This window comes from Nansenia antarctica (genome assembly GCF_963989245.1).
Source record: "Nansenia antarctica genome assembly, chromosome: 1".
NCBI lineage: Eukaryota > Metazoa > Chordata > Actinopteri > Argentiniformes > Microstomatidae > Nansenia > Nansenia antarctica.
In genome coordinates, this window is record NC_137674.1 from 64,806,831 (window position 1) to 64,821,830 (window position 15,000).

At 44.6% G+C, this 15,000-nt stretch overlaps 1 protein-coding gene across 1 annotated transcript in view; it reads right to left on the bottom strand.

Moving 5' to 3' along the window:
- syne1a (spectrin repeat containing, nuclear envelope 1a) overlaps positions 1-15,000 on the bottom strand; it is a gene marked incomplete at its 5' end in the record, with an annotated part of 196,473 nt that overhangs the window by 129,627 nt on the left and 51,846 nt on the right. Inside the window, 13 exon segments of the mRNA XM_080536159.1 lie at positions 155-358; positions 1,098-1,199; positions 1,732-1,902; positions 2,649-2,807; positions 3,270-3,423; positions 3,895-4,074; positions 4,418-5,088; positions 6,033-6,186; positions 6,612-6,778; positions 6,900-7,023; positions 13,610-13,797; positions 14,027-14,125; positions 14,718-14,945. Of these exon segments, the coding sequence (XP_080392285.1) occupies positions 155-358; positions 1,098-1,199; positions 1,732-1,902; positions 2,649-2,807; positions 3,270-3,423; positions 3,895-4,074; positions 4,418-5,088; positions 6,033-6,186; positions 6,612-6,778; positions 6,900-7,023; positions 13,610-13,797; positions 14,027-14,125; positions 14,718-14,945 (2,601 nt within the window).

A 15,000-nucleotide genomic window follows, 5' to 3' on the forward strand; every position in this document is an offset into this window, starting at 1 on the left:
TCTATAAAACTGTAATGGTTGAGTCTGGGTCAGCAATGACTTCATATAGAGTTAAATAACCATAAAAAAACACATCTCACCAATAAGAGCAGGGTGTAATTTCACTATGCTACAATTGGTACGCTTCCATTGGTTGAATCGGAGAGGTCCATACCTTCACCCTGCTCATACCCTCTGGGTCGGAGGCCTCTGACAGTTCAGACAGGGATCTCTCCACTGTGTCCAGCCGCTCGGCCATTTGAGATATGAGGTCCTCCAGCCGCTGCTTCTGGAAGCTGAAGTAGGTCAGGGTGTGCTTGGCCTGGTCGTACACTTCCTGGGCGTGGCCGATCTTCTTCCTTAGGTCCGCCTCCATAACCTGTAAGTGAAAGAGAGACAACAAATGCTGTATCTACTGGATATAATATATATTATATAATATATAGTTCCTCATGAAGCTAGTTGTTTGTCTTTTGATTGTAAGTCGCTTTGGAATAAGGGGTCGGCTAAATGGCAAAGATTTACAAATGTAAATGTCTTGTATAACGATGCTGGCTACAAGTGGTCCTCTGAACCTACGAAGTGCTACAGTACATAATCATGTGAAGAAGATAGATGAGATAGAAGAGAGGAGAGGAGAGAACAGAAGAGAACAAAAAGGACAAGAAGGTAGGAGGTAGCAGGAGGTAGAGCCGGCATCTAATGGCCGCAAGGTCGGCAGGTCGGCGGTTCGAATCCCGACTGGCCACATGTCAAGTTGTCCTTGGGCAAGACACTGAACCCCAAATTGCTCCCAATGAGCGGGCCGGTGCCTTGCATGGTAGCTCGCCGCCATTGGTGTGTGAATGTGTGTGTGAACGGGTGAATGAGAGGCCATTGTAAAGCGCTTTGGAATAAGGCGCTATATAAGTGCAGTCCATTTACCATTTAGAAGAGAAGAGATGAAAGGAGAGGAGACAAGACAAGAGAAGAGAAGAGGTGTTCTGTTTACTGTACATTACGATACTTACAGCACCTTCTGTGTCCAGTGTCTATGTAGGCTCAGACTCATGTTGCCCTCTTTTCTCTGAAAGAGCCCTGTCCTAGATACAGCCTCTCTGGTTCCCTCAGTGACTCACCTGGAGCTGGATGGGCGTCTCCTTCAGCTTGGCCACCTCCTTCATCTCTGTCATCCTCTCCTGCAGGGCGTCCAACGCCTGCTCTCTCATCTCCACCTCTGTCTGCTCAAACAGAGAGAGAGAGAGAGGGACCGAATGCAACAGGTTGACCTTCAAGGTTCAATTCTGGCCCCTATAACCCTGAAGTGTGTGTTTGTTCACTCCCCTACATGGATTAAGAAATTAAGAACCTCCAGTATGGTCATTCATATGTGAGACTTTGGTCCGCGTCTTTTGGTCCGCATGTCGGCAACCAATCAAAATGTTTATGACTTTTCATTTGAAACACATAATTACTTTTCAACGTTGTTGACAATCACAACACAAACTCGCTAGTCAAGCCAAAATATTGCAACGCAATGGATTGGGTGAGTAATCCCCCACTGCTACCTAGTTAACTATAACACTACTTTACATTGTTAGCAGGCTCACAAAACAAGCTGTGTTAGTTGACTAGCGATGTGTCAGAAAAGAAACACAGAAATGTATTCACATTTTTCTAAAGAAACATCTGATCAATACATCAGATCCCGACATGAGGACCAAAGCATTAGAACGTGTCACATGATATCAGATGATCCAATGGGGGTCGAACCTGAAAGGTGGCAAGGCGTGCCTCCGTGCTGAGGTTAGCCACGCCCTCGGTGAGGTCGGCGACGGAGGCGGCGGCCCATTGGTCGATGTCCTGCTCCATGGTGTGCAGGTCGTCCCACAGCGCCACACAGTGGCCGAGTCTCTCTGTGCTGGTCTGGATCCTCTCTGACACCTACAGGGGAGGCAGGAATAACACGGGTCCTTCAGCCTAGGAGTCATACACCACACTGCTCAACAAAAGCTTTTAGAATCTGCCTCTTTCTGTGTGTGTCTATCTGTGTGTGTGTGTGTGTCTCTTTCTCTCTCTCTTTCTCTCTCTCCTCCTGTCTGTCTGTCTCTCTCTGTCTGTCTGTCTCTCTCTCTCTCTCTCTTTGTGTGTGTCTCTCTCTCTCCCCTCCTCCTCCTCCCTTCTCTCTGTGCAGTGAACTGCCCTTTACCAAAAGGGGGAGTTAATGTCTGTGACAGAAAGAGGAGCAAGAGAGAGGGGGGGGGGGTGAGAGAGAGAGAGAGAGAGAGAGAGAGAGAGAGAGAGAGAGAGAGAGTGGAAGGAAGAGATAAGAAGAGAGGATCGGAAAATGTGTCTAGACTTGTTTATATCACACACTCATTTGTGACAGCTGCGTAGACAGCTGAATCCCACAAGGAAAGAGAGATAAGAAGAGAGAGAGAGAACGAGATAGAGAGAAGGAGAGAGAAAGATGGTTGAAGACAGCAAACAGAAATGATGTGCAAAGGTTCTGACCAAGTGCTTCAAATCTGCTGCCTTCAAAAAGGATTACAAAAACCTCCTGCCCTACCTCCACTTAACATTAACCATTCAACAGATTAACTAATAACTAACCCTGTATCAGTTATAAGTTTATTACTGTATTAATACCTCAGTAATTACTACATTACTCCTCCTAGCGACCGCCTCACCTCCAGCCACTGGTCCCTCAGTGCCTCCATGACTCTCTGAATGGTGTGTGTGTCACAGTCCGGAACCTTCCCCAGCTCCCTCTGCAGGTCCTCTACAGTGCTGATGAACAGGTCCATGTCCTCCTGCTTCCCCCTCAGCTCAGCCTGCACGGCTTCATGCTGTTGGAATCAGTCATAGTAGAGACAGAGGTGTGATGACCACATCTGGCCACTAGAGGGCGAACATCGCCTTGATTATACTGTACTGTAATCTCATGGGAGCAGTAGGCATTTACTGTCCTAGATGTGATTCTGGTTTTGTATGACCCAAATACATTCACTTGTCCTCAAAAGTCACTTCACGAGGATGACGTATCTAGCATTTTCAAAGAGCTGTATTTTTCCATTGTGTGTGTGGTGTTGTTGATCAAAACAACAGGTGAAGCATTCATACATACATACATACATACATACATTCATATTATGTTACTCCAATATCATAATCACAGTTTATTTGACTATGAGATGTTTGGCACATATGGGTTCCGGTACTGTGAATCAGATACATGGCCTAGTTTAACATGACAGGACTCTCTATTTGGATCATGGTTGGACCGCGGTTATCCGCAGTATGGTTCTGACCCGTGTAAGGGTTCTCCTGGCCTCCTCATGGTTGTGGTTGTGGTCCGGTTGGTTGTGAGTGAGGCTCTGGGCGTTCTCCAGGGTGGTACCGAGGGTGGACCGGACAGACTGGAACTGGCGCAGGAGATCCACCAGAACCCCACACTGCTCCTGACTAGAGGAGAGAGGGCACCATGAACACATACTGTACCGTAGAGTAACTCATTTAGTGGTGAGGGTGAATAAAGTCGCCCAAATTGTCAACATTCTAGGGAATATGCGTGACTGTATTCATCAACAATGTATAAATTATTATTTATATTTTGTAGCCAATCAAAGTATTGTTGCTAGGTAAATACCACATAAAACACTACTGGTGAGAACACGTAATGACTGTTAACAGGTGATAATGTCAATGTGGAGATCATCTAAAAGAACAGAAAATACGGGACAACCTCTTACAATATACAATATACTGTAGCCTACAAAGACCATTCCTTGAACTTGAACCCTATAATTTTTGTTGTGCTTCCATCAGCCATTATCAGTGTTGAACTTAAGTCTCTCCAAATCTTGCACTTTTTTGAGCCACTAACTCATCAACACCCACCCCCCCTTCACCCTCCTCCACCCTGCCATCCCTCACCCCTCAGTGATGAGCTGTCTGACGTTCTCCCAGGCTGTCTCCACCAGGGACACCTCCCTGCGCGCCTCCCCAGCCAGGTCACTGTCTCTCTGGGCCAACTGGCCTCCTCTCTCCCCCAGCCACTGCTGGGAGTGCTGGAGAGACTGGAGCTCGTCCTCCAACTGGACAAAGAAGCGCAGCCTGAGGAAGAGAGACAACAGCACTGGGATTTAGCCAGATTAAGACAAACACATTCACATGGAGAAAAAAAAACATTGTACTGCAATGTGACCATTTAAACCATAAGATATGATTGTTGTTTTGGATAACTTATAAAATATTGTCATAATGTCTGTAATATTTATGTGTGTCTACAGTAGATCAACATAACTTTAAGTGTGGATTGAAGTCTGTCCTTGTCCATAGACTCCTTTCTGCGTAAGGATACATGGCTGTGATTTTGTAATTTGGGTGAACTATCACACAACATGTATTTCATGTATGGCAATCAAAACCCTTTTCCCCCCCAAAAAAGTAAGCTTACCTGTTCTGAAAAGCTGGGACGCTGTTCTCTCTGGCCCCCTCCTGCCTGGCTCTCTCCTCCAGCTCCCTCAAACTCCTCATCACCTCCTCCCTCCTCTCTCTGAACGAGCTCCACAGCGCCCCTAGTGCCTCCGCCTCGCTCTGCCTCCACCCCAGGCCCCGCTGCACCCCCTCCAGAGCCACCGTGAGAGCCACGGCCTGGCCCCTGCATGATGTCCTCCCCTGGGCCTGAAGACCCAGACCCAGACCCCTCTCCGTGGAGCCTCTCCACTCCGGCCCACACAGGTGCAGGTGAGCTTTGCTCAGCCTCCCGTCCAGCCCCACTGCCTGGGCCTCCAGGTGGGCCACGTCCCCGGCCACGTCCCCCAGCCCGCGGTGCAGCTCCTCTGCCTTGGATCGGTCCCAGCTCCCCCTGCCCTCCACGGCCTCGTGGAAACCCCGTACGGCCGTGGCTGCAGCCGCGTGGGTCTGGAGGAAGGCCCCCAGCTCGGCCAGGCTTTCCCCGCGGAGGTGGAGCAGGCGCTGGGCTTCGCTCAGGGGCTGCAGGCAGTCCTCCCTCCGGCCCTGGAGCTGCTGCTGGGCCTCTGGGCTGGAGGAGGAGAGGAGGGAGGACTCCTTCTGCTGGAGGGCCTCTCTCTGGGATGTCTGTCCCTGCAGGGACGCCTCATGCTCCTGGAACACAGAGAGAGGATAGAGTTGAACCACACAAGCTTACATTTCGATCAGTCTAGACTAGATTATCATATTTCCATCCTTATTATCAGAGAGAATCAGTGAATACTTAGATTAGATTAGATTTATTGTCCCCAGGGGGAAATTCATTTTCACACCACTGTACAGTATACATATATATATATACAACACTGTATAACACAGACAACAACAGACAGTATTACACATGACAGATACACAAGTACACACACAAACGCGGTCTATTATTTAAGGCAACAATGGGTGCGGGGATCAGGCTTTTGCCAAAGCGAGCCCTATTGCACCTTAGCGTTCTGTACCTACGCCCTGATGGCACTGGGGCGAGGTACAGATTGAGTGGGTGGGTGATATCCTGTTTTATTGTGGTTGCGATGCGTGAGATGGCCCTGTTGTTTAGTGCTGTGAGGTTGGGTGTGGGGAGGTCAATTATCCTGGCAGCAGTGTTGGTTGATGACTGTGAGCATGTTGAAGAAGCAGGAGGAACAGTACATGAGGATGGGCTGGATAATGCTCTAGTACAGTAGTAGGAGAAGAGGGGGGGGAAACATACAGTCCTTTAAGTTTGCGGATGACGGATAATCTTTGTTGGCTCCTTTTAAAGATATCGGTGGTGTGTTGGTTAAAACTAAGTTTATTGTCCAGTATAATTCCGAGGTATTTAAAACTGTCAACCATTTCAACTGCTTGGGTGTTGATGATAATGGGGCACTGCGGTGTGGGGGGACCACTCTGGGTTGCTAATAAGACGGCTTAGATGTAGACCAAAAAAATGTATCCTTGATTTAAACCAAAACAAAGAGCAGCGTATTGTTAAAGAGTGCAGAGCAGGGTAGGAGTGATGTTTACAGCAGGCTTGATCTCCATCACACTGACAGAGTGTTGGACCATGGCCTTCAACGACCCACCTTGACTTGGGCCGCGGCGGCCTGCAGGTCAGCGATGTCGACCTGGGAAGTGCTTCTGAGGACAAACAGGAAGTTCTCGCTCCACTGGGTGAGGGTCAACAGGGCCTCGTCGAAGAGCTCCACCTGAGAGAGGTGGGCGTGCATCTTCTGGACCCTGCACATGTAGGAGAGATAGAACCGACAAACAGAATATTAAAGTCGCAACGTACAGGTAGGAGCAGTGTTCACCTGGGTCAAACTGCAAAGTGGGGCATTGTGAAAAGCAGTGATGTAAGCATTTTATCATAGTATTTATTTTTGTATTATTAGATTAGAGGTCCTCTGTGGTTCAGTTGGTTGCGCTAATAACGCTTAGGTTGTGGGTTCAATTCCTGCTGGCATATATTATATTTCCTTATTTTTCATAGTAATTATGAATTAATGTCATCAATGTAAACTGTATGGACAGTGTCCTGGACCTACACTGTAAAGCATTTGTGATGCTACAGTACTGTACAGTCCAGAACTTGGCTTATTAATCTGTGTCCTGGGTAACTGCCCCTAGATGTATTGTCTCAGAAGTTCAAACAGTTATGTTACCTTTGTGTCATGCTCTCTTTCAGTGAGATGTTTCTGGTCTCCAACAGTGTGAGGGTATCAGCAATCTCCCTGACCCGCCCCTCTGGGGCTGTGGGATACAAACGTGGCCCGGAACTCAGCAGACCCTGGAGCAAAGCATCATGGGCCGGCGCCTCGCTATGCATTTCCTGTACAGCACAATAAACAAATGTAAAAATGTTTTAGTTACTTTTCTTTTGTCTAAGTCAATACAGTAGGCTAATATGATAAAGTCAATGTGGTGTGGTGATGGACTAGTGAATGTCTTACCTGTAGAGTTTGCAGCTCATTTCTAAGCTTTGTTTTGTCAGTGGAGAAGTGAGGAGAGTCTGGACAGGAGACACACTCACACCTGTCTAACCAGCACTTCAGTGTGGAACTGTCCTTCTCGTACCTGAAACAAAGAGGCGGACACTTTTAACACTAGAACAGCCGTGCCTATTTTACCTACTATTAGCGCAGCCTCGGGGGGTCAGTTTGACAAGTAGGGCCCCAGATGGAGATAAATATAACTCTGATTCACACAATTGCTTAAAATGCAGGGTTGTTACACCAACAAGCTCCATCCTAAGATAACACACACACACACACTCACACGCACACACACATGCAAACGCACACACACACACACACACACACACACACACACACACACACACGTAAACCAGACACACACACACACACACACACTCACACGCAGACACACACAGACACACACACACACACACACACACACACACACTTCCATAATCAGTGTTCTCCTGCCTACTGTTTGTAAGAATGCTGTCTGTCAGTAGCTCAGTGCCAGTGACAGGTCATAATGGAGCAGCCCTATCTCTCCAAGGCACCCACTACTGAACCTAATCCCCAATACACAAACCTGCAGGGGAGGAAATTAGGTCCACTGTACTGTACACACACGCGTGCGCATGCACTCACACACACACACACACACACAGACACAGACACAGACACAGACACAGACACAGACACACACACACACACACACACACACACACACACACACACACACACACATCATCCATTCCTATCGGACATCTAAAGTGGAAGCAGAGGTCCATTATGAGAAGCTATAACATTCCCTGGCTCGTCAAGGCAGGAAGCTTGGCTCAGAGTACAACACTCAACCTCTTCAGGTCATAGCACATTTGTGTGTATGAGTGCTTTGTTCTGATAGCACTCGTCTAAAATAGTTGAGGGTGACAAAGTAACGTTCAATATGTAAATGAGGCATGGTCAAATACATCAGCTTGAGGTGAATCAGACTGAGCACACTTGAACATCACTCTAACTCTTTAGAGCAGAAGACTTTTTATTTCACTTGGTCTTCCTGTAATTCTATTGAAAAGACAGATCCATGCACTGCAACACCAAGCACAAACACATATTTTTAGAGAAAAGATTAAATCTGAAGTGAAACCACAGTACTGTGGATAACTTGGGCATGTTAGCTGCAATATTTGCAGGAGTAGTGCTATACACATTGTTACATACTGCGTTGGTTTTAGGTGTTTATTTGTGTTGAAGTAGGCCTATTGGTTGTTTTTTTGTATTGTGTTGTGTTTTTGTCTCCCCCTGTTGTCATTCTCCTAAATTTCTCAGATGCATGGTTGGTTCCAGTCCCATTATTCCACACCTGTTCTTGATCATCAATCAACCTGTTCCTTCACTATAGTATATACTAGACTCTGTCCTTAGTTCTTTCTCTCTCTTGTTTGAGCTGTGGCAGGACTCTGGGGGCTATTCCACGCACGTTGGATTAGTATATCCGCGATTAAAATAAAAGCCTTGTTCAGGCAACTCGTGATTGGGATTCAAGCCTCAAGAGATTCCTGGAATGAGAATCAGCCTTGTGTCTTCAGTGTTCACAGAACACCGGCTTGGAAATACTCGATTTGGACGCGTGCTCACAGACATAAAGAGCCCAGAAGAGCCGATTGTCGAAATGGAGATACTAGACTGGGCAGCGGTCCTACTTATTGCGCAGCGGTCGTACTTATTGATCTTTATGAAGACAAAAAATAAGATGTAAAATAGTGCAATACTGCCGCAATTAACAAGGCAAGGGAAATGGTTTGGCAAGAAATTGCTGACCGATTAAATGCGTAGGTCATACTAGCTACTACTTATTGTTATATGTTCATATTTTAATACATTCATTCACTACTGTGGTGATATCAGCAGCAGGCTACATACAGTCATATCGTCATGACGACATAGTGGTATTAACTGCTGCCATGGTATCAATTCGTCATTTTAAGACGGTGGTTCAAATCCCTTTTCTGACACACTTTTTACTGCATTTCGTTGTCTGAATATAATCTATAGTAAGGCTATAAAATGATGGTGTAGGCTGATTTACAAGAACTGACACGATTACAATGGTGTTTGAAGCCTTTCTGACTAGTAAATGATGTTCTTCTAACTGGACCCTGGATTTGGCATAGATTTTTTTTCTCATGATTACTGATGGTTAGATGATTCACAGATATTGTAATCGATTTGCATGAAGGCTTCGGCAACCTTCGGACCTCTAGCTGGCTGCCTTAACCCCTGCGCCAAACATACCACTGTGATGATATCAATGCACGTTGATAGACATACCTATTTTTTTTACACTTTTTTATTTATTTATCTATCTATCTATCTATCTATCACACTTTCAAAATATAAAGTTATCTATCTATCTATCACACTTTCAAAATATCAAATTATCTATCTATCACACAATCAAACTATCTATCTATCTATCTTGTAAAAAGTGGGAACTATTTCCTAAAAGACACTTGACGGAACTGTCGTTCAGGATGTAGTTTCCGCCTGTGAGACATTTTTGACACACGTATTACCTAAACCAGCCTGTAAACCTGCTCGCTACCAGGTTTGTTCAGAAGGATTGGAACCAAGCAGCAAATTATTTGAGCCACATTGATGGAACGGAACGCGAGCTGATTTAAACCTGGATCGGATTTAATCGTCTTTGTAGGAACAGGCCCCTGGTGGGTAGAGATCTTGTTTGGTTTTGGTTTCTTCTTTGTCTTGTTAATTTAGATGTGTATAGATGTGAAAGCTTCCACTTATTATATTTTGTACATTATGATTTGATGGTACTTCAAGTTATACTCTGTATTCTGTTTGTTAATCTTTTATGTTTATTTGTGCACAGGGGCAGATGACTAGTTGAGATACCCTGGGTTTACATCTTGCACTAATGTAGGAGTTACCTGCTGTCTAGCACCCCAGTTTAGAGTGAGCACCTACTGTACTTTGAGGTGCCTAGCACCTGTTATTTTCAGATTATCACTTTTATTTGGTGCCACTGTTAGTCCTCTCTGTTCCCTGTGTTGCTTTATCAATAAATATTCATTTATTGTATTTTGGGTTTCCTGGTTTTTGTGTGACTGCACCCTCACTTGTCCATTATGACAGATATATATAGAGTATTTTTCAGACAAGTACATGTATGATTTAATGTATTCTTTATCTATACAGTATACAGACTGTATAGACATCTAAACTATTTATTTAATTCTAACTAATATTTTCAGGACAAATAGGTTGTAAATATGAGTAACACATGTCTACATTTCTCTCATTTTATTTTATATAATATGGATTTACAGTGTGTGCCATAAGGATTTGTGATTAGTTTTAATTAATGTTTCAGGTTAATAAGACATCTACAATCCGAAAACAAAGACTACAGTCAAGAATCATCTCTACACTGATTGAGAAATCATTGAGATTTTTACATAGGTAAGGGAAATATGTTGATACTAGTTTGCGCAAGGCTGTCTTAAACAATGTGTGAAGCATTTAAAAAAGCATGATTAACTAGAGGGTACGACATTTAATCAGAGCCCAAGGTAGACCATATAGCAGGGGTATTCAATTAGAATTCAACAAGAAGGTCCAGTTAGAGAACATTTCCTCAAGCAAAGGTCCGAAACATCATAACGTCTAGATTGTGCTATGATTCAGTGCCAAATATACATATATATATATAATGTAAAATAACTTTTATTAGTATAGAACTTTTCCTACAAACGTTGCAGCTCAAAGTGCTCCAATCATTATATAATCATAATTTAATTAATTAAAGGCAATATTAAAAATATGGGTTTTTATTTGCTTATATTTGCTGAGGTTGCATCCCTAATGTAAACTGAAATAGAATTTTGTGACATTTTGTTTAATGTTTATGCTATATGTGTGTCTTATTACACCATGTTGTTATACTGTAGCATTGCACACCTATGGTAGCAATGCACAGGTTTTCCTATATAGTATTCTCCTTCTCCATAACAGTCATTATGGAGGTGTGGAGCGATGTCCATCAGGACGACTGGTGTTATGATGAGGAGGTGGGCCTGCTACAGCAGCAGAAGGAGAGGAGGCTGGAGAGAGTATGCAGACAGATGAGGAAAGTGCCACTCAAGATCCAGCGCTTTGTGAAACATATCAGGAAGGATGGAGAGAAAGAGGGGAGGTATGAGAGGATGGAGGAGGAGGAGGAGGAGGAGGAGGAGGACGAGAGAAAGACTGAAGGAGAAAAGATGAAAATGGAGGTGGAGAGAGTGAGAAAGACCTATCGGATGATGGAGGCGGAGTTCCAAAAGAGGGAGAGAGAAGAGAAAGAGATAGAGGAGAGCAAGAGAAGAGACATAACCTAACCCTAACCCTAACAGAGAAAGTGAGGAGGAGGAGGAGGAGGAGGAGGAGGAGTGGAGGGAGCGCGAGAACAGATGGGCTTTGGTATGGAGAGAGAGTTGTTTATGATAGAGGAGGTGAGAGTGAGTGATGGAGAGAGAGAGATGGTGGACAAGAGTATGAGGAGGATAGAGAAACTGCAGGAGGTAGAGAGAAGAGTGAAGGGGGAAATCAGAGTAGGAGAAACGATTAAAAGAGAAAAGGAGGTGCAGAGACAATGTCTGCAGGAGAACATGTGTGATGAAAGTAGAGAAGCAGGGGGAAGAGAAGGAGGAGGTTAAGCAAAAGACTGAGAAGGAAAGGAGAAAGAGAGAAAGAGAAAGGAAAGGAGAAAGAGAGAAAGAGAAAGGAAAGGAGAAAGAGAGAGCTGCAGAAAGGACAGCAAGGAGACTGAGTTTGAGTAGTTGAAGGCAAAAATCAATAACATGTTGAGAAAGAGAGAGAACAGAAAGAAAAAGGTCAGGGAAAGGACAAGTACAAGAGGACGAGGGAGAGAAAGAAGAGAAAAACATAGCTGAGAATAAGGATGAGTACGTAGAATGCGATGAAGAATGGTTACACACTGACTATAGTGAGAGTGAAGAAATAACCGACAGTGACGACACAAGGATCAAAAGAAAACAAAAGGTTGAGAGAAATTGTGCGGAGAAGAGGAAAGACAACAGTCTGGGAGGACGCACAGAAAGTGTGGATAGAAGGAGTGATGGAACAAAGCGAAAAAATGAAAAGAAAGAGGGGGATGAGGCATGGAAACCCAACACCCACAGTGATTGGGAGACAAATGCAAGTGATAAAGAACAAAAAGAGAAGAAGAAAATGAAACAGGGTGATGACGAAGAGAATGCAGCTCTGCAGACTGATGAAGAACGGACAGGTAATGGTGACTCTCTGGGAGACACAAGAGAACAAAAAGATGGAGAGACAAATATGTGTGTGGAGGACAGGAGTACTACAACTAAACTTGATGGAGAGAAAATCATTCAAAAGAGGATAGAGAAAGAGGAGGATGAGGAAAAGAGAAGTGGCCTCAAGAGTGGTGAAAAATGGATAGACAGTGAAGATAGAGCTCGTGTTAAAAGCATAGTATTTCACCCAAATTTCATAATTCCTTTATCTTGTCCTTACCTTGTCAGTAACCTATGACAATGGGCCAGGAGTGACTAAAATCTACTGTTTGATACACCTTCATTACCATGCTATAGTCACCACAGACTTAATGCAAAATGATGATGGTTTATCATAGGTAGCAGAGGAGAGGAAGAGGAGAGGAAGAGGAGAGGGAGAGGAGAGGGAGAAGAGAGGGAGAGGAGAGGGAGAGGAGAGGGAGAGGAGAACACTGTCTCCAGAGGAGCAGTGGAGGCTGACCAATGAGCGACCAGAAAGCCAGTCAGCCAAATGAATATCACAGTACAAGGTAAGAACAGGAAAAGGTGACACTCAAATGGTAACACTTTATCTAGACATCTCTGCCATAGACCTAATTAACATAGACATAATTAACAAACCTAATTAAGAAAGTAATTAATGATATATTCCATGTTATAAATAGCAAGAATAGTCCACTGTCACTGTCTTCACTGAAGTGTGTATATCTCTCTCTCTCTCTCTCTCTCTCTCTCTCTCTCTCTCTCTCTCTCTCTCTCTCTCTCTCTCTCTCTCTCTCTCTCTCTCTCTCTCTCTCTCTCTCTCTCTCTCTCTCTCTCTCTCTCTCTCTCTCTCTCTCTCTCTCTCTCTCTCTCTCTCTCTCTCTCTCTCTCTCTCTCTCTCTCTCTCTCTCTCTCTCTCTCTCTCTCTCTCTCTCTCTCTCTCTCTCTCTCTCTCTCTCTCAGCTGCTTGCTGGAGAAAGGGTGAATCTAGTCCTGAGGTCCATCGTGGGTTAAACAGTTCGGGAAATGTCCAAAGGTAAGAGTGGATTTCAGACACACAGGGAAACCAGCTGAAGATTGACACTGAGTCAATATCATGAATCCCACTAATTCAGCGCTCTTGTCTTTTTCAGATGTATCCTGGCACAGTGAAGACTGAACTTAGGTTAAATTTACTGTTATTTCTTCATTTCTATGCATACAAAATTAAAACAACAATGTTCTTCGCATCAAACGTTTGTGTGTGTGTGTGTGTGTGTGTGTGTGGGTCGTGACTCGTGTACGTTTTGTGGATCATATAAAGATGCAAATGCAGTTGATGAGAGAAATGCACCTTTGAGACACACACACACACACACACACTAAAACATTTAATCTCCCTACCTTTGCCATAGTGTTAGCAAGTTCTCCAGTGTAGCCTGTTTCTCTGAAACCAGCTGTGTGTAGTCTCCCTGGTCCTTCTGCAAGGCTGCCACCTCTCCCTCCAGCTGACCCCCTTCACCCAGCCTCCTCTGACCGGAGCACAGAGCCACCAGCCTGGGCTTCAGCTGCTCCAAGGTCTGGCTTACCTCCTGGAGGATGGGAAGACCAACATTCACACACTTAGAGAATGATACTCTTCATACTGTAAACAAACAAATTATACAGGTTATACTTGAACTGGACCCTCTGTTAGTCTATTGGTCACTGTTATACTGTAAGCACAGTAGGCTACAGTAAACAAAACGTTATACATAGGCTCCTAACATGATATTAGTAAGTTGACAGCCAAGACATGTTGCCTATGTAGTAAACTCATACCATATGCTCCTGGAGAGCTTTGTATGTCTCAGAGGAAGATGTACAATGTGTCATTGGACGGTCCAGCTTCTCTCTGACTTCACTTATAGTTTTCTTCACCTGATGGAGAAAATAATTCATAATGGTCATGTCGATTCACAATAACAAGGCAAACTGCAATAGCAAACTAGATCAAACGGTCAGATTACCATCAAAACAAATCAATTGTTGAAGAATTGAATGAGTCATGTCATAGGCTTTACCCCATGATGACTTCACAGACAATGTGCAGCTAATAAATGATAAAACAACGATAACAATCACAACAATAATAATAAAAGACATGAAATTAACACTATAGTTTTACCTACTATAAGAGCCGTCTTGGGGGTTAAATTACCATAGTCTTTACAGTGGGAAGTTTCTATTTACACACAATGACCATTAGTTGGCCGTCTTGTAAATTACCCTGCCTCCTACACAGAAAAACTGCAAAATAGCTTTATACTAGCTTATCCTGGTGTGATTTTGAAAATGTAAGGATACTGGGTGGTAGAACGCACATATCTAGGAAAAGTCATGAAAGGAAGGTCCTGAAATTTGATCGAGTGCAAAGATATAAAAATAATTTTACTCCCAGGATCAAATGACCCCACCCATGGCTGTTCTAGTGTTAAATGAGCCAGATAGGGTTAGACTGGCGTGATCGTACCTGTTCTAGGTTGTCGTTATATCTCTGCCTGTAGGAGGCGCCCTGGTGGAGCTGTCCGCCCAGCTGCTCCACCCTCTCCTTCAGCTCCTCCCAGCTCCGCCCTGCCTGGGCCAGATGCGCCCGGACACGCCCCGCCTCCCCAGGGGTCACGAACCCTACCAGAGACTCACACTCTGCCTCCAGACTGGACAAGATGGCCGCTTGTCCTTCTAGCCCTGCTCCTACAGCCTGGGAGTGAGAAGAGGGGGAGGGGGGGGGGGGGGGGAGAACGAGAGAGAGAGAG